Here is a 23,456-nt window from a genome sequence, read left to right on the forward strand (position 1 = left end):
AAAGGGGCCAGGAAGATTTGTGGGGAGAGGGAAAGAGAGGGAGGGAGGGAGGGAGGGAGAGAGAGACACACAGAGACCGAGAGAGAGAATCAGGGAGACAGAGACAGACAGACAGACAGACAGAGACAGAGTCAGAGACAGAGAGAGAGAGACAGAGAGGAGAGAGAGAGACAGAGACAGAGAGGAGAGAGAGAGAGAGAGAGAGACAGAGAGAGAAAGAGACAGAGAGGAGAGAGAGAAAGAGACAGAGACAGAGAGAGCTCTTTAATACCCTATAATTTGTCTGCATTTGTGTTTGCTGTGTCTGTATTCTATTTATTATTTGTATTATATTTAAGCAGATGCTACGTGTTGGTCTTGGAGTAAGTTGGGTTTAAGCATCTTTCCTCTATCTGGACTTGTGTGCCTCTCTGTGTATAGATTTTATTTACTTTGTATCTCTTCCAGCCTTAGTGCTATAATTTGTGGGCAAACTCTCTGAGAATGGGTTGCAGAGATGGAGAAGTGTCTTTTCTTTCTTTGTGTACCCTTGGGTGAAACAGGGTTTCCGAAGCCTGCACCTCTCTCCAGCTCATCATGACTACCGTCACGTTAAAGAGTCAGGCTTCCTTTAAATAAATAAACATATATATATATGTATGTGTGTGTGTGTGTATGTATATATAACTTTTTATTTTTTAAATTTTAGTAGCTTTTAATTTTTTCCAAATAGATGCAAAGATAGTTTTCAACATTCATCTTTGCAACAACCTTGTGTTCCAATTTTCTTCTCTTCCTCCTTCCATCCCCTCTCCTAGACTGCAAGCAATCCAATATAGGTTAAATGTGCAATTCTTCTAAACAGATTTCCATATTCATCATACTGCACAAGAAAAGTGCAAAAAAAAAAGAAAAGGTGGAAAAAAAAAACACAAGAAAGAAAAACAAACAACAAAAAAGTGAAAATAACTCTGCTTTGATTCACATTCAGGCTCCATGGGGAACAGCTCTTTCCATCACAAGTTTATTGAAATTGCCTTGAATTATAGAAATCAGGCTTCCTTAAAAAAGAAAAGAAATTAAAAATGCTTCCTGCTTCAGTATCTTCTTCTATGTCCATGAATCACTGGAGAATATGTATCTCTTCTTCCTGCTGGATGGTGTCTCCTCCTAGTTGAACTGTTTGTCCTTCATTTTCTGATAAGATCTTGACATCAGGGAGGTGATAACAAGATATACAAATGCATTAAATTTAAGTGAGGGAGAGCTGTACAAGGTCACCTGCCTTACTTTTTCCTCCAGAACTGTCTAGGTCCAGTGGTCAGATAGAGATCAGGATCACTGAATGCAGTGGGAGACCTTGGCCTTTTTAAGCTAAGGGCTTTCATAGGTCTCAGTTTGACTGAGGCAACACTGGTTACTGATTAAGACAAGCTAGAAATTGAAGCAAAGAATGGCCTCTTTCAGCCAATTAAAAAAACAGATGAGAGAGAGAGAGAGAGAGAGAATCAGCCAATTAAAAAAATAGATGAGAGAGAGAGAGAGAGAAACACTTTAGGTTTCTGACCAAACAGAAATAACTGCTATTTGCATTCACTCTAAGTCAAATAGGATCTTAAATCAAAACCATTTTGACTGTTATAGATTGGCCAATAATGGGTTCCAGAACAAGCCCCAAGTGAGTAGCTCCATTTCAAAATGGAAACTCTTTCAAAGTTGGTTTTACATCTCTAGTAGATACTCTTTGGGTCTAGACAGTCAATTGATTGTGCACCTAGCTAGCATTTACCACTCTGCTTTTCATCAATGCATCTTTAATGCAATTTAATTAGATAAATATTATTTAAGTAATAATAATAAATATTAAATAAATATAATTTAAGAATAAATATCTAACATTTAATATTTCACTGGCTCTGTTATTTTTGCTTTCTGTGACAGCCTCAGTTGATCAAAAATTACCTCTCCCCTACATTTGTGTCTTCCATGTTGTATTTATGTCTCATGCTTACATCGTGTGTATCTGTATATGTGTGTGTGTGTGTGTGTGTGTGTGTGTGTGTATGTATATATATATATATATATATTGTGTGTGTGTTACCTATGCTGAGAATGCAGTAGACTTAATACAGGAAAGACTAATACAGGAAAAACTAGAGGGAGAGAAAGTGTATGAAAGTGTGATAGCAAGAGTGGATAATTTCCTAGGAGCACTGAGCTGAGCTAGGGAGGAAGCACTCAGCGCTTTATTCCTCTTCAGAATCACAGAATCTCAGAACTAGAAGCATTCTCCATGTTCTCCAGAAGCATTTTAAGAGCTTAATGTACTAGCATTTAACTAAGCAGAAGCATAGGCTTTTTTTATATTAATTTTTTAAAGATCTATGGTGACATGGCAGAAAAAGAGATGAATCTTTTTAAATTAATTTTTTATTAAAGCTTTTTATTTTCAAAACATATTCATGGATAATTTTTCAATACTGACCCTTGCAGAACCTTGTATTCCAAATTTTTCTTCCCTTTCCCCCATACCCTCCCCTAGATGGCAAGTAATCTAATCTATATTAAACACATGCAATTTTTCTATACATATTTCTACAATTATTGTGCTGTACAAGAAAAATCAGATCAAAAAGGGAAAAAAAATAAAAATGCAAGCAAACAACAAAAAGAGTGAAAATGCTATGTTGTGATCCACACAGTTCCCACAATCCTCTCTCTGGATGTACATGGCTCAATCACAAGTTTATTGAAATTGGCCTGAATCACCTCATTGTTGACAAGAGCCAAGTTCATCAGAATTGATCATCCTGCAATCTTCTTGCCCTTCCTAATTTAAAAAAAAATTGGCTGGAACCACCTAGAACATCTAGGAATTCTAGAAATATAGTCTGAACATGATACAATATAGTGTGACTGGACACTAAGGTACCTCTTAATGCATCCTCTGGTTACATTGTCTTTGTCGATTGTCACATAATTTTGACACACATTGAAATGATAGTCCAATAAGATTCCAGATCTTTTTTTAAACTTCTGCCTAATCATCTCTCTCCCATATTAGTTATCAGATTGATTTTCTGAATCTAAGAGGGTGATTTTACATTAATCTTCTAGTTCCTCATATATGATTCAATCCAATGGACTATCCTGTGGAGATTTTAAAAAATTTAGTGTGCTAGCTATCCCCTTAAATTTTATGTATTTTGCAAGCATGATAAGCATTACCATATATGGTTTTATTCAAGTCACTGATTAAAAGGTGAAATGAACACCTGGACCAAATATGTATCCATAGGGAATCTCACTGGAGACCTCCTTCAAAGATTCTTGGAGAACTTTATTTTTCAATTTTAATAGCATTTTATTTTTCTAAACACATATGTAGATTTCAACATTTTTGTAAGATTTTGTATTCCAAATTTTTCTCCCTCTCTCCCTTACTTTAAAGGGAAAACAGCAAGCAATCTGTTATAAGTTAAACATGTATAATCCTTTTAAATGTATTTCCTCTTAAGTCTGGACAAGAAAAATTAGACAGGGGGAAAAAACACCAAAAAGAAAAAGCAAAACAAAAGGTAAAAATACTATGCTTTGTTCCATATTCAATTTTTATAATTCTCTCTCTGAATGTGGATGACATTTTCCATCCCAAGTTTATTAGAATTGTCTTCCTGAGAAGAGCCAAGTCTATCGTAATGATCACATAATTTTGCTATTACTGTGTACAATGTTTTCTTCATTCTGCTCACTTCACTCAGCATCAGTTCATGTAAATCTTTCTAAGCTTTTCTGAAATCAGCCTGCTCATCATTTCTTATAAAACAATAGTATTTCCTCACAGTCAGATACTATAACTTATTTAGTCATTCCCCAGCTGATGAGTAGCCACTTTATTTCTAAGAACTTTAGTTCTCTTTCAAAGTTGATACTGAACCATTAATTGATACTCTTTAGGTAGGTTCAATTATGAATCTCCCTAGTATCTACCCTACATGTCTCCATTTGGGGAGAAACGATTATTAAATAAAATTGTAAAATTTTTAAATCCTGGGAAATCCAGTATTTTTTCCCTTCGTTTGGTTGAATTTTAGATCAAAGCTTAGTTCTCTGAAGGGCAGGATAGATGACGAAATGAAATCATGGAGTTGTTAAAGCACCCAACTAGAAGAGAACTTACATTGCCCATTATTATTGCCCACTCAGGGAGACTAGATTGCTCAAGGCTGAAGATGGTCTGGCTTGAGATTTTCTCTATCCTTACGTGAAATAATCACTTACTGACCCCAGCTCCTCATTAGAATAGGATCAAACATAAAACAGTTTGCCCTTATTGAGTCACATGAAAATAGTCTTTAATGTTTACCTTATATTCCTCTGAAATCTTGTATATCAACAATTCTCTAATTATAATAATCACTCTATCATTATTAACCAATCAGAGTCATTTGAAACCTTCAGGAAAACCCTCTTTTCCAAGGGCATAGAAGTATTGAGTGGGTTCCATGAGAGGTCTTTGGCATTTGAGAGTATCACTGATCCCTTTTTTTATTTTTTAATAGTATTTTATTTTTCAAAATATATGCAAAGATAGTTTTCAGCATTCACCTTTGTAAAACCTTGTGATCCAAATTTTTCTCCCTCCCTTCTCCCCCCCTCCCCTCCCCTAGACATCAACTAATCCAATATATGTTAAACATGTATAATTCTTCTATACATATTTCGACATTTATCATGCTGTACAAGGAAAAAAAATATCAAAAAGGGGAAAAAATGAGAAAGAAAACAAAAAGCAAACAACAACAAAAAAGGTGAAGAAACTATGTTGTGATCCACATTCAATCCTCATAGCCCTCTTTCTGGATGCAGATGGCTTTCTCCATCATGTCTATTGGAATTGGCCAGAATTACCTCATTGTTGAAAAGAGTCAAGACCATCAGAAAGGATCATCACATAATCTTGTTATGTACAATGTTCTCTTGGTTCGACTCATTTCCCTTGTCATCAGAAGTCATGTAATTCTCTCCAGACCTTTCTGAAATCATGCTACTGATCATTTCTTATACAACAATAATATTCCATAACATTCTTATCCTATAACTTACTCATCCATTCCCCAACTGATGGGCATCCATTCAGTTTCTAGGACAATTTTCTTTAATTATTTCTTGTATTATTGTTTCAAGATTTTTTAAAATCATAGTTTTCAGTTACTCCCATTATTCTTATGTTTTCTCTTCTCGATCTGTTCTCCAGATCTTTTGCTTTTCTTTTATCTCACATTCTCTTCTATTTTTTCATTCTTTATATTTTGTTTTATTGTTCCTTGGTCTCATAACTTTGCTGGCAATTCCTTGCCCAATTCTAGTTTTCAAAAAGTCATTTTCTTCCTTAAGATTCTGGATCTCCTTTTCTAGTTGGTTGACTTTTATAATCTTGCTTTTCTTTTATTATTTTCTTCTGGGGGGAGGGGGTTTCCTCAATTGCTCTCATTTGATTTTTCAAGTCTTTTTTGAGTACTTCTATAAATTATTTTTGGCCAGGTAACCATTTAATATTATTCTTTGGGTGGAAAAAAAATTTTTTTTTTTTTTGGTTCAGTATTCTTCTCTGAAGATGAACCCTAGTCTTCCCTATTCCCATAGTAAACTTTGTATGGTTGGATTCTTTCTCTTTTAGCTGCTTTTTTTTTTTTTTTTAAACAGAATCCTGGTTAGGGCAGGGAGTGGGGGAGGCAGCTAATTGGGACTTCTGGCTTCAGGCTTGGGCAACCCAACTAGCCCCAGGGCTTTCCACTTTCCACTTATCATTTCAAGGCAGCAAATGTGGGGGTGTTTACACTTTATAGGGGTCAAATTTCCATCCTGGTATCATTCTTTGCATCTTCTCTGATTGTTTCAAGAGGACAGGCTGTTCTACCCCAACTCTTACTTGGTTTTAGTGCTCTATCTTGACCCTGAGGTGCAGTTTTGTCTTGTTTGTAGGAGAAGTCCAGAGAACTTGGAATTTTCTGACCTACTTTACCATCTTCCCAGAATCCTCTCAGATTGCCTTTTTCTTTTTTTTTTTTTTTTTTTAGTATCAAAAACCACAGTGCTTGGCAGATAGTAGGTGCTTAATAAATCTTTATTCTCTGACCCACTGACTGATCATACATATTTTTAAAAAATCTACATTGATGAGTTCCTTATGCAACTACATTGGTCTTTTTGGACAGTTCCCCCTTCCTTCTCATCACAATCCCTCAATATTCTTGGGACTTCGTTGTTGAAAAATTCCTATTTCTCCTGGACTTACTTCCCTTGTAGAAGCTTAGGACATGGCATCCTACTTCTCTCCCCTCTGAATCCTTTCAAACCTGCTTTCACCCAATCTCTGCTTTCTTATCACAGAACCTAAGATGGGTTAGTCAAAGATCCCATCCATTCCAACAGATATTCCTTGCTATTGAAAATCAGATCCAGAAGGATGGCAACATTTCTGTAGGAGATAAAGGAACCCAAATTCTCCTCCCTGAGAATAGCAAAGCTGTTTCCATAGAGTCTGAGTTATGGATAAACCAGTTAGGTAGGTGTCTAATATAGAGAGGGCAGGTAGATACATACAAGTGCTTTGCACATACTAGTTTCGTGACCTTGGGCAAATTGTCTAATCTCTCTGAGGTTAGGGATAAAAATAGGGATAATGATATTTTTACAGCCTGCCCTATAGACCTGTTAGTTAGCAAACATTCGTAAATTACTATGTGCCAGCCACTGTGCTCACTATTGGATGCTCAAGAAGCTTACAATCTAATGGGGAAAGACAACAAGTAAATAATTAGGTGCATACAAGGTACATCCAGAGTAAATGGCAGGGGGGGCAGGTAGGAGGGTGACACAAGGAGAAGAACCACCTGAAGAAGGTGGAGGTGCCGAAGGTGAGGAAGGATTGGAGCTATCTTGAAGGAAGTCAAAGAAACTAAATGGCAGATATATTGGAAGTCAACCTTAGAGTGCTTACTAAAGAAGTGGGAGTTGTTATTTATTATAATAGGTACTTGAGAAGTTTATCAAACACATGAATGAATGGATGGATGATTGAACCAATGGCATTTCAATTGTTTCACCTTAATGGGAATTTGCTATTGAGTCTTGGACATTCTCTTTTCTGATCTTTCTCGTGACCTAAAGGGCACATCTGTGAAACAATTGGCTGGATTTGGAAGAACAGTCTACAACCATGGTATAAAGCAGTGTAGTAATTAGAAGGGGGGAATCAATGGAGGTGGGAGTCCCTAGCCAAACTGACCAGATGAGCAGAAAATGCAAGATTCCTAATAAATCACCTGTCCTCAGATACAAAATTGAGATCTGGATAGAATAAAGGCAATTCATTTCAATGAGTATTTATCAAGCACCTACTATGTGCTAGGCACCTAGAGATATGAAGACAAAACTGAAATGGTCCTTGATTCTCTGGAACTTACATTCAAGGAGGTGGTGAGGGGAAAAAGATAGGGAGGGAAGTCAAACACAAGTTGCACATGGATAAGTCAATAAAACATTCAGAAATTAAATAAAATATTTTTTGTGGATAATGTGGAGAACATTAAAAACAAGAGGAATCAGAAAAGGACTCTTCTAGGAGATGGGACTTGAATGAGACTTTAAGGGAAGTTAGGGATGAGGAGGGGAAGTAAGAAGAGTGCATTCCAGGAATGTGCAAACAAAGGCATGAAGGAAGGCAGGAGATGGAATGTCACGAATAAAAAACATGAACAAGGCTAGTTTGACTGGATAAATAAAGATGTGGGAATCTCATGCCTTCTTTGCATTTTCAAAGTGATGGAATTGAATCAGAGAATTTTTAAGATGGCCTCAATTCAGTTCTACAATTCCAATATTCAACTATTCCTTTCAGAGTGTCTTTTTCTGTAGAATAATCAAGAACTTTTAAAATATTAGATACTGAGAAAAGGGATCAAAGGAGATCATTAATCAACTATTCGAGAAGCATTTATTGTGCATCTGTTATGTGTTAGACACTGTATACCATGACAAAAATGAAAATGTCCCTGCCCTCAAGAAGCTTACATTCTATTGAAAGAAACAACATGTCTATCAATAGGCACATACAAAATATATAATAAAGGTAAGGTAATTTTGGCAAGGAGTAGTGGGCTGGGAGAAATCAGGAAATTTTTCACATTACTGTTGTTTGGGTAAAATTTTTAGGAAAACAATGGATTCTGTATAAATAGTTTCTCCCAAAGAATTACAAATTATTAGCAGGTATATCTGAGATTTCTCCAGATCACTAATAATAAGAGAAATACAAATCAAGTTAACTCTGAAATTTCATGTCCCCGTCCCCTCTACCACCACTCCCCACAGCATATTGACAAAAATGGCAAAAGATGGAAATAGTCAATATCAGAGGGGATTGTCTAAAGGCAGGCACATTAATAGAGAGTAGAATCATGAATTGGTTCAACCATTCTGAAAAGAATGTGATTAAGAAAATGATTAAAGTGACTATACTCTTTGATTAAGAAACCCAACTATTAGGCACATATCCCAACAGGTCAAAAAGACTAATAAAGTTCCTTTATATATTAAAACATTTATAGCAGCACTTTTTATATTAGCAAAGAAATAATTAATGGGTAATAGCTAAACAAATGCGATACATGGACATAATGGAATGCTACTGTGCTATAATAAATTATGAACGTCAAGAACTCAACAAATCATATCATCGGAACTGGTAGTGAGGGGATTATAGAACCAGAAAAACAATAAAGATAATACTAAAATGACATAAAGGGAAAGAAGAACAACAAAAATTTATACAACCAACACTATATATTTAGGAAGCTGAAACTAGTCCCCAGAGATGAGAAGAAAAAATTCCACTCTGAAAAGACTATGGGAACATTTCATGCACTGTCAGTCTCAGTTGATATGTCTGTTAGTTTTACTGAACTGCTTTAAAAAATTCCTAGTGTAATGAGGTGAATCATACATACCCCTATCTTAGCCATTCTTATCTTTTGTTCTCAAGAGGGCCAAAATGTTATCACCGAGTCCGGGTCAAGATATAGGGTTTTCCGACTGTGGCCGACTCTACCACAGGTCAGGCACAAATAGTCCATATGAACATGTGGAATGAAAATGGCTCTAAATTTGTACTTTTAAATCTTGTAATTTACAAAATTTACCAATTTACATTTATAATTTATAAAATTACAAAAAGTACAGAGAGCAGAGAGCCTTTTTGATACAGGCCTAACATACTGCTCAGTCCTACACTGACATCTTCCATATCTCAACAGTCAAATCACCCCTTTCTTCTCTTGCTAGAGCACATCTCCTTGGAGCATAGATGGCCCCCCTCAGTCACTTCTGGTTAAACAGGAAGGAGACAAGATTTGTTTCTGTCAGACAACTAACATTGAGCAAAGGAGACTTTTAAAGTGAGAGAAAATTCCATCCTAGGTGGCAACCTCATGAGGTCAAGAGATGAAGAGCTCCTGGATCATTTGGTATTAGCTATCCTGAAAGAGGTATATCCTGCAGCTACCACAGTGCTTCTGGGAGAGAGAAGAGACTGCTGGCAAGAGATAAAGTCAATCCCTGGTCTGACATGGACCTTGAGGGATTTGCTCATGTAGAACAGAATTAAGATGAAAGGAGAAATGATTGTTCAGTAATCTTACTGAGTGTTTTGTATTTTAATATTTTAAGTTTTAAGTTTAATATTTAATATCCAACTTCCCCAAAGAATATTAATAAGAGTGATAGGTAAATGTTTCACACATTCTAAGTCTTTGTTAGGGTGTACTGATAATATCTTTTGTGATCTAAGAATTTCTTTTTTTTTTTTTTGTGGTGGGAGAGATACGTAGCTGTCCTATACTGGATCTATATTGCACATGGAGAACCTTTCAGTTCCCTTCAGTTCATTTCATGTTCAGTTCATGGAGGACCATGAAATGAGCCAAGCTTAAGCATTAAGTGATTTCCCCCAAGATTCCAGGTTTGGGACATAATAAGAGAGAATTTGAGAAAAAGTCCTACCCCCTAATTTAGAGGATAGGTTTTCTGCAGGACTGATGTCAGAGCCAGGGGCTCCTAGGTGGGGGAGGTGGAACCCCCTAGATTTCCTGAAGCCAACAGGTCTATTGCTATGTCCTCTTCCTCCAGAAAGCCAAGAGAGTACTAATGATTCTCTGGAAAGGGTCAAGAGGAAGAATATATTTAGAAATGAAAGCAATATAAAAGGAAAAGATAATAATAAAAAATTTTAAATTCAATAACAAGCAAGATTCTTTACAAGGTTCTCAGAAAGAGAAATCGGTTGAAAATAATAGCTCATGATATTTATACTTCTCTCATTTTGGTGACTCTGATTTATTCAATATTAATGTACCACTCAATGATATGAATCATAATCTATGTTATCTTATGATGGTGTCTTCCCTCATATCCACTTTTTGGAGCCTAGTCTTTGGATTTCTTGACATTGTATGGTCTGTCAACTATCCCTCATTCTTACCACACATCCAATCTATCCTCTTTATGTCATCCTTGACACTGCTATTTTTATATAATTCTTGGTTAACAAAGTGTTGCAATTGACTCACCTTCATGGTGAACTCTTGAGTGACTCCCCAATTAAAATCCTACCAAACTATAGCATTCCTTCATAGTTGTTTAGTTTCATCCCATTTAAAGGTTCTATACCTCTTTAAATTTACATAATTCTTCCCTTAGGCATCTGGATTCCACCGTGGATAGAGTGCAGAACTCGGTGGCAGGAAGCCATGAGTCAAATATTGCCTCAGATAATTGCTTAGCTATGTGTTTTGAGCCTCAAGGAGCTCCCGATCTCACTCTTTTCCCCTCCTCTTTTGCAAAAGACTCTTCTACATAATATCAATCAGACAGAATCTAGTTCTTTGTCTTCTAAAATATCCAGAGAAGGAATGTGGCCATTTTTCTTGGTGAACTGGTCCAAAATTTCACCCAGAATTGAATTCTGAGATTTCAAAACATATCCAAGACCATCTAGTTGGAAGAGATACCTGAGGCCATCTAGATATCCTAGACCTGCCTGAGCTTGAGCAGGAATCCTCTCTAAGATGTCTCTGAGAAGTAGGGAGGCACTTCTCCATGAAGAGGGAGAACCCTTCAGCCCCAGTTTCTGGATAACAAAAACACTGTCCTCACAAGATTATTGTGAGAAAGCAATTGTAAACTACTTTCAAGCTTTAACATGCGACTTGTTATATTCCTAATAGAAATCCTACATCCCTTCACCTTGACCGGCAATATGATGTAAGAGGAACATATTGGCTAAAGAATAACCTTTTGGCTATCTACTTTCTAGGGTTTCTGTTAGGAATAATAACAGTTATATGTTAGATATGACTCTAGCGTCAGAGTCAGAGGAGAAATAGGAGGACAGGGGGTTTAGTTTGAATTGGGTAATCATTAATGTGGAAAGAGAAAGGAGAAAAGCAGAAATTGGGGGCTGAAAAGAATGTAGAAAAACCAGCATGGGGGAAGAAAGGAGCAAGGGATGGGGGAGAGAGAGAAGGAAACATGACCAGTTATCTGCCGAGAGCATCCTGCATCCCTGGAAGAAGTTGGGGGGAGGTGCGGTCTTAATGCTGTTGCAATGAGGAATAATCTTTGAACATCCCAGGGTACTTATGGGTCCATTCCAATAGAAAATGTACACACTAGAACAGTATACACTTCTAGAAAATAGCTTTTGTCTCAGCGTGGCTGAACAAATCTTAAGAGCTTTTCTAAGAATGAATGTTACTTCTTCTTGCCCTTGGAAGAAGACACCACTTCACTCTGGTGGAGAGGGGGGACTTTCACCCCTTTCTGTTTCAGCTGCTGATAAAAATCCAGTCGTTCATTAATGATTCTCTATAAATGAAACACATCCAAAGAGGAAAATGACTTTCCAAACTTCTCAATCAATAATCAATTAATCAATCAAAAGACACTGATTAAAAGACTACTGTGTCTCAGGCATGGTGCTAAGGGCTAGGGCTACAAAAAGAGTCAAAAAAAAAAAAAAAAAAAAAAGGTAGTTCCTGGTCTCAAGGAGCTCATAGTCTCCATTTTTTCCCCTTCCTCTTTACAGAGGACTCCCCTACATAATATCAGCCAGATGGGACCCGATCCCTTGTCCTCTCAAATATCCAGAGAAGGAATATGGCCACCTCTCTTGGGACTTTGGACTCTTTGAACTAATTAGTCCAGGATTTCACCCAGAATGTCAGAACTGGAAGACATATCCAAGACAATCTAGTTGGATGAGATACCTGAGACCATCTAGATATCCTAGACCAGCCTGTTCCTGCACAGGAATCCTTTCTATGATATTTCTGAGGAATAGCCAGCCACCTTCTCCGTGAAGAGGGAGAACCCATTATTTCCTGAAGCAGCTTCTTCCATTGTGGGATGTCATTTTTTACTGATATTGATCTGAAAGCTATCTCCCTGTAACTCCCTCCCATTTTTCCTAGTTCTGACCTTTGGGCCAAGCAAAGCAAATCTGAATTCCTTTTTCTTCTAATAGCTGTCCAAATCCTTTGGGAAGTTCCCTACTAGGAGTTCCTTAAAGGGAAGAATTATCAGGAACTAAAGTCCTGATTCTTCCCAAGCTTTCTCTTTTCCAGCTAGAGTTGAAACTAGTAGTTATACTATCTGGGATCAGTATCATGAGATGGATTTCTTAAAGATAAATTTATTTGCAAGAGGACTGGCAGGGAGATAGGGATACCACATAGCTACTGATGGGACTGTAGTCACAGCGGAGAGGGGCAAAGAGAGAAAGCCTTCCATTTGGGAACTTCCCATTTTAACTCTACCCTTGCCATCTAGTTGATAACTAGTTGGCATTCTTGCTCACTCAATTGTTTTTATGTTGCTGAAGGATTATAAGCACTCTCAGTACCCTCTAAAATTTGTTGCCCTAATACAAAGCTATGATCACACCACCCTCGTTATACTGCTGGTTTCCAGGTCCTTCCCATGATCCTTCAACTTTGAGAAGTCTTAAAGTCTAAATTTTAGTTTAGTCTAAACTAAATATAATATTACACCATAATATATTACATATTATTATATTATATACATTTTATATTATATAATATATAAATATATCATATAAAATATAACTAAACTAAATCTATTCCATACCAGTGCAAGTCTGCTTTCCCTTGTTCTGTCCCTGAGGATTGCAAACAAGGGGTTTATCTCCCGTCAAGAATGCCTTCCCATATCTAGTCATCATTACCTATAGCTTTTTTCCTCCAGATTATCATAGTTTCCATATTGGGATGATGACAAAGAACTTGATGAACAGGATTTCTCATTTTTATTTGATACCCTCAAGGTATTTACTGTCTAGTGCAGCCTACTAAATTTGGCACCTCTCTAGAACAGGTAATACTCTCATGAAGGTGGCTTTACAGCTGATGATGCCCTTAGGAATCAATTGTCTTCAAGCTAGTCTAGCCTGTTTTGTGACAAAAAACCAGGTAACTAGGGTAAGGCAGGTAAAGCTTTCTCTGGGGCGCTGAATTTAAGCGGTGCTGATAGCAGCTTAGTTAACAAGAATAATTAGTTAAAATAGGAAATTACCCCCAGTAAGCTTCTCCCTAGGTTATTTTCTCCCACTTCATCCTCCTTTTCCCTATTATAAGTCAGTGATGAGCTGGAGAGTCTGTTTCCCAACATCCCATCTCACTCCCTCAACTAAAATTATACTTTTCATCTTTTCCCTCAAGAGCAAAAATCTCTTAGTCACAGTATAGGGAGAAGTTGCACCTGTAAGCAAGAAAGCAAGGTGAGAAGTCAGGAACATACCTGCAAGGCCTCCAGGATGTCATTGTCTGTTATTTCTGTAGCAGGAGACTTGATTCCTGTTGCACTAAATGCAGCCTGCATGACTTTACTTCTTAACCTTTCAAGCTGTGGACAAAAAGGGCACCAAAAGCAAAGGTTAAAGGGCGGTAGAAAACGTTTGTGAATGGAGAAGACTATACTGTGTGTTGCACCCTAAAGCAAACCTACACCTAAAAAAGCCTTTCCAAAAATGCTTAGCCATCACGGGAGTTTTTGTTCCACCCCATAAGAGGTCCCTTTGAATTAAAAACACAAACTCTAGGTTTTTTATGTCATCCCTAAGGAATAAGGCTGACTGATGGCTTCAATTCATGATCACATTCTAAAATCAAAGTCAATTGGAAAAGAATTCACTTCCAGCTGAAGTAATGATGAAAAGAAGCCAGTGGAAGAGTATGAGAATGCACGGCATGTGACTTAAGGGCTAGCCTGGGAATTAGGAAGGTCCATGGTCAAATCCTGCTTCTGACACATAATGCTGTGTGGTCCTAGCCAATTTACTTAACCTGTTTCCCAGGCAATGATCAAAGACTTTAAATTAAGCTGGATGCTGGTGAGGGAACTTTCTCCAGCAGGAATTTTCTACACTAACAAAATGACAGGTTTGGGCCAAAATGGATTTTTTAAATGCATTTTTTATTTTGACATAAATTTATAATGGCACTGGGCAATCCCATTGCACAACTTCCTCTGGCTTTGTTCAGAAGCTTATGAATAGGAAGAGAGGGAGCAGATTACAAGAGAAATCCGGGACTGACTTAGATTTGGCATAATAAGCAGCAATTGCACAAGAGTCAAAGGACTCTAGAGGACCAGGTAATATTGAACTGGTTAAGATTGGAAAGACACAAAAGTGAGGTTGGAGCAGGGAGTAAGAATTCTGGGAAAGCAGGCCGGAGGTCCTAGGGAGTATGAAAAATAGGTTTAAAGGGATGTAACTCTCTTCAACAATGAGGTGATTCAGGCCATCCAATGCTCTTATGATGGAGAGAGCATCCAGAGAGAGGATTGTGGGAACTGAATGTGGATCACAACATAGTATTTTCACTCTTTTTGTTGTTGTTTGCTTGCATTTTGTTTTCTTTCTCATTTTTCTCCCCTCTTTGATCTGATTTTTCTTGTGCAGAGTGATAATTGTGGAAATATGTATAGAAGAATTGCACACATTTAACATATGTTGGATTATTTGCCTCTAGGGGAAGGGATGGGGGAAGGGAAAGAGAACAAATTTTGGAACACAAAGTTTTGCAAGGATGAATGCTGAAAATTATATATATATATATATATATATATGGTTTAATAAAAAAACAAAACAGAAAAGAAAAATATTTTTAGAAATAATGAGGCATAAGAAGCAATAAAGTGATTGGAGGTTATAATCACATAAAGGAATTTCAAAGTTCTTAATTGTGGAATCATACTCTTGAAGGTGACGCTAAGAGCAGGTTTTTCTGACTGGGCCTCTATTAGATTGGAGTAAGGTAGAACAATGGATCATTCATGGGAGCTGAAGAGATTGAGGAACTAGGAGGCCAAGGAACTTGAGGAAAAATAAATATGCACATTGAAGTCAGCATAAGTGTAGAGAGGAAGAGGGACTTAATTCCCTTTATGAGACAGGAGAATGACGTGGAGGACAGAACCTCAGCATTTTATCTCCCCTGATTTGGAATTGGGTGATAGATTTAGATAGAATGAACACCAGAAGAAAAGAGATTATTGAAGAAGAGGAGCAAGAAAAGAATAATAAAGTGACAATGGATAGCAAATGGGATCCTGGGATCCCTCATGTGTCTGATCTCTGTGACGGCCAGAAGATAAATGGAACATGAAAAAAGAAAGTCTAAAATAAAGACATATGTTAATTGTGGAACAGGGATTATAGGGAGCACAAAGGAAGAGCTGGGAAAGGCTAAGAGGAGAGAGAGAGAGAAAGGTAGAGAAAAGAGAATGGTAAATGGGGGCTGGGGAAGGATCTTATTTACTTCCATGTGCATTGAGGTTCAGTATCAGAATCTGAGCGTGTAAGAGGTGCAGGAGGTGTAATGGGTGATAGATTTGTAGTTGGAAAATCTGGACTGGAATTCATGCAAATCACTTAATTTCTCTGGGCATCAGTTCCCTTTCAATGTAAAAATGAAAATGGATCAACTGGACTCCAATATTCCCTCAATCAGCTCTGAAATCCTACAATTCTGTTATTAATCTTTACACGCACAATCTTAGTGGGCTTCCTTCACTCCTGTGACCCAACCATCTTTATAGTCTTTTTCCTTATGACTTCATGCTTAGTATATTGCATTTCCCTAATATTTGGTCCCTCTGCCTCAAGTCTCTCCCTATACTTCCATCTCATGTCCATTCAGCTGTCAAACTGATCTTCCTATAGCACAAGGCTGAGCATGTCACTGCCGGTGCTCCCTATGACCTCCAAGACCAAACATAAAATCTTTTCTTTTAAAGCCTTTCTAGTCTTCTTACACTTTTCTCCCTCCCTCTGTCTTCTGACTCTGGGCATTTTCATTGGTTATTTCCATACCATAAATTCTCTCCTACCTCATCTCCATGGCATAGTTTTCCTGGCTTCCTCAAGACCCAACTAAAACTTCTCTAAGAAACCTTTCTCAATATCCTGTCATGTTAATTAAGTATCTTCAATTTCTCCTCTATGCATTTTGTTTGTTTTTGCATATTTTGTTGCCTCCCCCACTCAAATATGAGATCCTTGAGATCCGAGACTGCCTGTTGTTTGTTTTTGGGTTTTGAAGCACTTAGGTTAGTGCTTGGCACATAGTGGGTGCTTAATCAATGTTCCTTGATTGACAGGCTCATTCTCACAATCATCTGGTTTTGCTTGCAATGTAGTGTACAAGGAGTTCCAGGGAGCCCACTCTCCCTCCCCCATTCCCATGCCCTTATCTCCCCCATGTGTAAGGAAGGTGCTGGGGAAGACAAAATAACTTTTACCCTGACTTGGGAATTCTCCAGGAGCACCCGGTACTGCTGCTCTGAGAGCTGCATTTCCTCATAACGGCTCTGGAGTTCCTCATAGAGCTTCTCCTGATGTTGCATTTGGTTCTCATCTGAATTCACCTGAGCCTGAAGCTTATTGATCTTGTTGTCGTACTCCGAGATGACGTCTTCTCTTTTCCTCAGTTCAAATTCCAGCTCAGATACATGCTAGGGGAAGAACTAGGAGATAAAATGGAGGATGGACCAGCTCCCCCCCTCCCCAGTCTAAAGACAAGCTGAGGTAGTTAAGTCAAGTCTAAATAGCTCAAAACTGATCAGATTCAATGTCCCCATGTCGCTGGTCAGTCCTCACTAGCATTTTCGTGTTTTGGCTACCAGCCAAATCCTATTACATAAATTCCAAGAGACTGTTTATATTCTCTCTCTCTCTCTCTCTCTCTCTCTCTTTTTTTTTTTTTTTTAAATTGTGCCAGAGTTTTGTGACAAGGAATCACCTGATGGATAAAATGCCAGATTTGGAATCTAGAAGGCCTGGGTTCAAATTTCACCTTTGAAACTCATATGTGTGTAATATATACATATATATATATATAACATATACATGTATAACATATACATGGAATATATATACATAATACACATCTATGTATATACTATGATCCTGAGCAAATCACTTAATTGCTTTGTAACTCAATTTCCTCATCTCTACAATGGAAGTAATGAAACCTGTAATAGCTATATCCCAGAACTTTTGTGGGGACAAATGAAAGAGTATATATAAAGCACTTTCCAAGCTATAAAACACTATAGAAATGTCAGCTATAATAATTTAAAAGAAGTTCACCAATAATTGGTGCTTAGGAATTCTTTTGTCAGAGAGAGATTTTCATCCTTCAATGATTTTAGTTGTAAAAGGATTTGGCCTATAATAAGAGTGATCTAACATCTAACAATACTCAGACCTGTCGGAGGTTAAGATTGTCTTTCTCAATGATGCCCATCATTTCTTCACGTTTTCGTTCTTCTCGGAGGCTGGCAAACTAAAAGACAAAGGAAGGAGGATGTTCAGTGTGGTGGCTACTTCCCTGGCAACCCAAGACCCAGGAGCACGCCTGATACAGGGCTGAACCCAGTGGAAGCTCAATAGAATAAATAGGAAGTAGTTTCATGGACCCCATGACTGAGAAATACTGGTCTGGAGGGGATTAGAACCTTGTCCGACATGGCTTGAAGCTGAGCTTTCCTTTCTCGAAGTTCCTTCTGGAGGTTTTCTTTTTCCAGTGTGGTTTTTTGCAGTTGGGATTCCTGGAAATCCACTTGTCTTTGTAAAGACAGGATAGTTCCTGAAAGAGTAAAGGAAAAAAGAGGGGAGAAAAGAAAGAGTAGCCAGAAGGGGAAAAAAAAGAGTAGTAAGGAGAGAACAAGGGAAAGAAAATAAAGAAGAGGATAATAAGGATGAGAAGGGAAGAGGGATAAAAGAGGAAGGAAAGATGAAAAGGAAAGCAGAAACAGGGAAAAGAGGAAGAGAGAGTAGGAGAAGAAAAAAGAGAAGAGAGGGGGTAAATGAATAGAGGGACAGAAAGAAGAAAAAGAGAATAAGAAAAAAGATAAGGAGGGAAAAAGAAGAAGAAGAGGTTTGGGAGGGAAATGAGAGAGAGAAGAAAGAGGAACTGACAATAGGAAGAGAATAGAAGAAAGGGAGAAAATAAGAAAAAAGGAAGAGGACAAAAGGGAGAAGGAAGAGAAGAAATGAAAAGAGAGAAGAGGGAGAAAAAGAGAGAGGAAAAGAAAAAAGAGGAAAGATGAAAAAGAACAAAGATAAAGAAATTGAGGAAGGAAAAAGGTTAGAAAGAAAAGGAAAGAGAAAACAAAGGAGCAAGCAAGAGACAGGAGAGGAAAAGAGGGAAAGGGAAGAGAAAAAAGAAGAGAAAGAAGAAAGGCAATAAAAGGAAAAAAGAAGGAAGAGAAAAAGCATTAGGAGAGAATGGAAAAAGAAAAGGAAGAGTAACAGGAGGAAGAAAATGGAGAGGAGGAATAAAGAAAGAAAAAGAACAATGAGAGAAAGAATAGTTAAAAATAAAAAAAGAGGGGAAAGGAGAAGAGGAAAAAGAAGGAAAAGAGGAAGAGGTAAGAGGAAAAAAGTAAAAGGGAAGGGAGAAAAAAGAGAAAGGAGAAGGAAAGGAAAAAATAGGAAAAATTAGGACAAGAAAGAAAGAAAATGAAAAAAGAAGAGAAAATGAGGACTAGTAGGAAGAGGAGAAAGAGAAGAAAAATTAGCAAGAAGGAGAGAGTGAAAAGGAGGAAGATGGAGAAGAGAAGAAAGAGAAAACAATTGTGAGAAAGAGAAAATGAAAAGAATAAAAAGAAAAAAAGAAGGAAAAGAAAGATTACCAAGAAGGAGAAAATAGAAAAAAAGAAAAAAAGCAGAATAAAGAAGAAGAGGGAGAAAAAGAGAAGGAAAATCAAAGAAAAAGAGGAACAGAAAAAGACAAGAAAAAAAAGACAAAACAAAAGACAGAGAGAGAGGAAGAGAAGATGAAGAACAAAAGAAGGAAGAAGAAAGGCAAGGAGCAGAAAGGTTCATTGTCTGCTCTCCAAGACCCCAATGCCAGCTGGCCTGCCCTTGCCCAACAAGATTCTATCTACTTCCGAGCTGGGACATCATTTTCTTTTCTCTCTCTTCATATCATCTCTCCATAGCTATCTTCCTTTAGGAAGTCCTGAACAAATTCAAGAAGTGATTTCTTGGAAATCAAACCCAACCAGCTCATGTGCTCATCCTTGCTCCCTTCCTCCCCCTCTACACACATTTGCCAGTTGCTTCCATTTTCCTGGTCTCTGTGAACAAGAGGGTGTCCAGAAAGTGACTGGAAGCCCCCCACTTCACCCTCTGTATCCCACCTCCCAGAATACTCAGAGGGAATCTTTTGCCCATTTTGGCTCAGCAACGCAACACGGCTTCGTACCTGCAATGATTGAATACTCATTTCTGGTGATTTCCAGCTCAGCTTGGAGCTCTTCATTGATCTGCTCATACTCATTGATCTTGGCCATGAGCACTTCCTCTAATTCCCTGTCTATATAGTCGATTTCCTCTGCTTCCTCTTCTGATATTTTCTCCTCTTCTTCGGCGACTTTGCTTTCTGCCTCGACGCTGCCCTCATCAGGGAAATGAGGTGGCTTTCGAACTTTTTCCGCAACTAGAGAATCCTGAGGAAAAAAGATGTGGGGACAGGGAAAGGGGGTACTATTACAAGGGTTTCAGCTGTCATTATTTCTTCATGTTTTTGGTCCTCTTGGAAGCCAAAGAGTTGGGAATGGTTTTACTATAGAGTATCACACAGAATTTCAGGAGTGGGAAGGTGTCTCAGAATCAATTGAGTGTCTGTACAAGAATTCCCTCCTAATGGCATCTCTGATGGGCAATCATTTTCATCTTGAAATAGGGATGCTCTTACCTTTCAAATCAACCCATTCCTATTTGGGAGTCTTTTATTGTGAGAAAGTTTTTTCAGACACCCACAATTAAATTAGCCTTTTTTTCAACTTCCACACTTTCCTAGTTCCCCATTAAATTAGCCTTTTTTTCAACTCCCACACTTTTCTAGTTCCCCTCTTTGATGTCAAGTCAAACAACAGTAATCATTCTTTTACAAGACAGTCATTCAAAAATTTGAAGACGGCTATGAGGTCCCATACTCAATCTTCATGTCTCTAAGCTAAACATCCCCTGTTCCTTCTCAAGCCTTCTATGGTATAAACTTGAGACCTTTCCCTGAGTTGACTATTTCTAGATGCTTTCCATCTTGTCCAAGTTTTCCAAAAATATGGTGTCCAAAGCGAATGTAATACTTCATTTTGTTTTGCCCTATAATTTAGCATCCATTTCGTAAGTACTTATTATGTGTCTGTACCTCTATAAGTATTATTTTATCTCATTATTTTTTCTTGGTGTCAGTGAGATCCATGAAAGATAGGCAACATGTTTTATAAACTCAAACAGAACCAAGCTCAACCATTTCTAAGCATGAAAGAAATGTTGGATAAATGTTTGTGGACGGATTAGATGGATGGATGAACTGAATGAGGGTAGAAATCTTTTGGTCTCTATTATGAAAGCTTAGGAAGGAGGTAGCTGATTTTTATTCAGATTACATGCTCAGAATATATATACTCAGGCTGTATACTTGCCACTCTAAATACTCAGAATAGAATGGTTTTAATAAGATGTCCTGTGGATTGAGCTGACCTACTTAGCATGAAATGCTTTAGAGAACTCCTTATGAGGCTTAATTCTTTTTATTGCTGCAGGGGAAAAAATGTTACAAATAAAAGTCTAGGAAACTACCACACACACCTTCAGCTTCCTCAAGAGTGACAATATAACAATAATAAATAATATTTTAATTATGTATTATATATTATGCATAATATATTATTATGAATTATAAATAATAAATAAAATAAAAATAACAACAATAACATGTCAATGTTATTTTTCCAGGCATTAACTCACTTGAATTTCTTGACAACACTTGGCAGTAGGCTTAAAAAAATTTAATGAGCATAGTAACATGCATACTTTTTGGAAGATGGTGCTACAGACCCACCCCCAGAAAGACGTGCTTTATCAACTGTGTTTTTCCCTTCTCTCTTGACCAGGTTAGGTTTACTGAGCCCATCCATGCTTCCAAGACACAAATCTATATGATTTGTGGCCAGGAACAAAGAAACAGTCTACAGCAATGAAAAACCATAGAGATGATATGGGAGGCTGTTCGGCAGAAAAAAACCTGAGTTCAAGTCTAGCCTTAGAAACTTACAAGCCGTAAGTGGAAAAAAAATCCCTGAACCTTTTTTTTTTTTGCCTCGGTTTCCTCATCTGTAAAATGGTGATAATACAATAATATCCAGATTAATATTTGGCATCCCAGCAAAAAATCCCATTCTCTCTCCATCGTCTTGCCCCATCTCACCTCTTGTATAGATTTTTGTACATCCTCTTCTTCTCTCATAACACTCCCTGAGACACTGACTTGACTTAATTCAACAGATAGAAGACTTGGTAAGGGTTCTACACACACTTTAGAACCTCCTTCCTTTGACTCTTCCGGGAAGCTTCTTTGTTGCATTTTCTCCCCCCTGTAAATTTTAGTTTCCTTTCTTGTCTTGGTCTCTGGAGCCATCTGAGTAGCTTGTGGCTATGGAATGAAGTCAGTTGGGTTCAAAGTGAAAAGTGGGTAAGGATGACTGGGAGATGATTTTTCTCTAAGGCAGAACCTCTTCATCCTTTTCTGTGTCCTGGTTCTCCTTGGAAATCTAGTAAAAACTAAGGACACCATCTCAGGAAAAAAAATTTTTTAATGTAGAAAATAAAATATGTAAGATTTATGATTATATTGAAATCTAATTATGGAAAAAAATTTTTTTAAAGTTCATGGATCCCAGGTTAAGAACTTCAGGAGTAGGGGGACTCATACAGAGATCAGTGTTAACCTACATCACAAACTTTTCAGCTCCTATCCGGGCTCACACTCCAGAAAGATGTGCTTCCAAATAAGTGTCAGAAAGCCCAGGTTGGAGAAATGACATACAAATGAGGCAGGCCCAGCATGGGGTGCTGGCCCCTGGGGTCCTCTCATCCTATCTGTCACAGCAAGTGGCCCTGTGGTAATGAGCATACTCATTTGGTGAACTAAGGGGGACTCACACTGGACTGCTTATTTTTGCATGTTATTACCCAGAATGTCTTGACATTTCACACCTATCAGTCCCAATGGTGGGCAAGGAAATTAAACACATTTCAGGTGTTGCTTCTTGGCTGCCCCATAGATTGATGGAAAACATGGTTTTGAGCTACTCCTCATTTGCCTGGGATCTACCTCGAGTGTAAGACTTAAAAGTCCATGAGTAGAAAGGAGATCAGGTTGAAGAAATCGCAGGTGGTAAGAAAATATCTGTGTCAACTCATCTGCTTCAGAAGCAACAAGGTATGGGGTAAAAAGGGCTGGTCTAAGGGGATTCCTTTTCTAGTCTCGAGATTGGACTTCAGCACAATGCTTTCCTTCAGTATCCTCCCACTCTGACCTGTGATTGTAATTCTATTTTTCCAAGGAGATAGATGAAGGTCTGGGAGATATTTTGTCAACCAGTACTTTGGGTAATGAAAGCTGATTTAGAGGATAATGGGGTTATACAGGATTATACAGACTTCAGAAATCACCTAATTCAATCCCTTCATTTTACAAAGGCAAAAAGAAGGGATTTATCCTTAAAGCCTCCAACCCTACAACCTATCTATCTTGAGTCCAACCTTCTACTTACCATATTGCCTCCTAATTCTTCTACTGATTTTGTCCTTGCCCATTCATGTATCCATAGGTTAATTGAATTTTAAAAAGAGAAGAAAATCAAATCACTAGTATTAAAAATGAAAAAGGTTATTATTATCACTAACCAAGATGAAATTAAAACAATTGTGAGGAGCTATTTTGCCTGATGATGTGCTAATAAATTTAACAATTTAAGTGTAATGGAAGAATATTTAGAAAAAATAAACTGCCTAGATTAGCAGAAGAGGAAATAGAATA

At 37.6% G+C, this 23,456-nt stretch overlaps 1 protein-coding gene across 3 annotated transcripts in view; it reads right to left on the reverse strand.

Moving 5' to 3' along the window:
- Positions 1–10,268: 10,268 nt before the first annotated feature.
- The window catches only part of CCDC27 (coiled-coil domain containing 27), a 43,531-nt gene continuing 30,343 nt past the window's right edge, over positions 10,269–23,456 (reverse strand). For 2 of the 3 annotated variants that reach the window (XM_031962971.1, XM_031962970.1), the window contains exons 9-15: positions 21,843–22,067; positions 19,833–20,076; positions 18,079–18,209; positions 17,829–17,906; positions 16,861–17,073; positions 13,855–13,959; positions 10,269–11,904 (exon numbers count right to left, since the gene is read on the reverse strand). In XM_031962971.1, coding sequence (XP_031818831.1) covers positions 11,791–11,904; positions 13,855–13,959; positions 16,861–17,073; positions 17,829–17,906; positions 18,079–18,209; positions 19,833–20,076; positions 21,843–22,067 — 1,110 coding nt within the window. In that variant the 3' untranslated portion in view covers positions 10,269–11,790. The remainder of the gene's footprint in view (positions 11,905–13,854; positions 13,960–16,860; positions 17,074–17,828; positions 17,907–18,078; positions 18,210–19,832; positions 20,077–21,842; positions 22,068–23,456) is intronic. The other variant, XM_023500045.2, reaches the window with a different exon arrangement.

This window comes from Sarcophilus harrisii, chromosome 3, assembly GCF_902635505.1.
Source record: "Sarcophilus harrisii chromosome 3, mSarHar1.11, whole genome shotgun sequence".
NCBI lineage: Eukaryota > Metazoa > Chordata > Mammalia > Dasyuromorphia > Dasyuridae > Sarcophilus > Sarcophilus harrisii.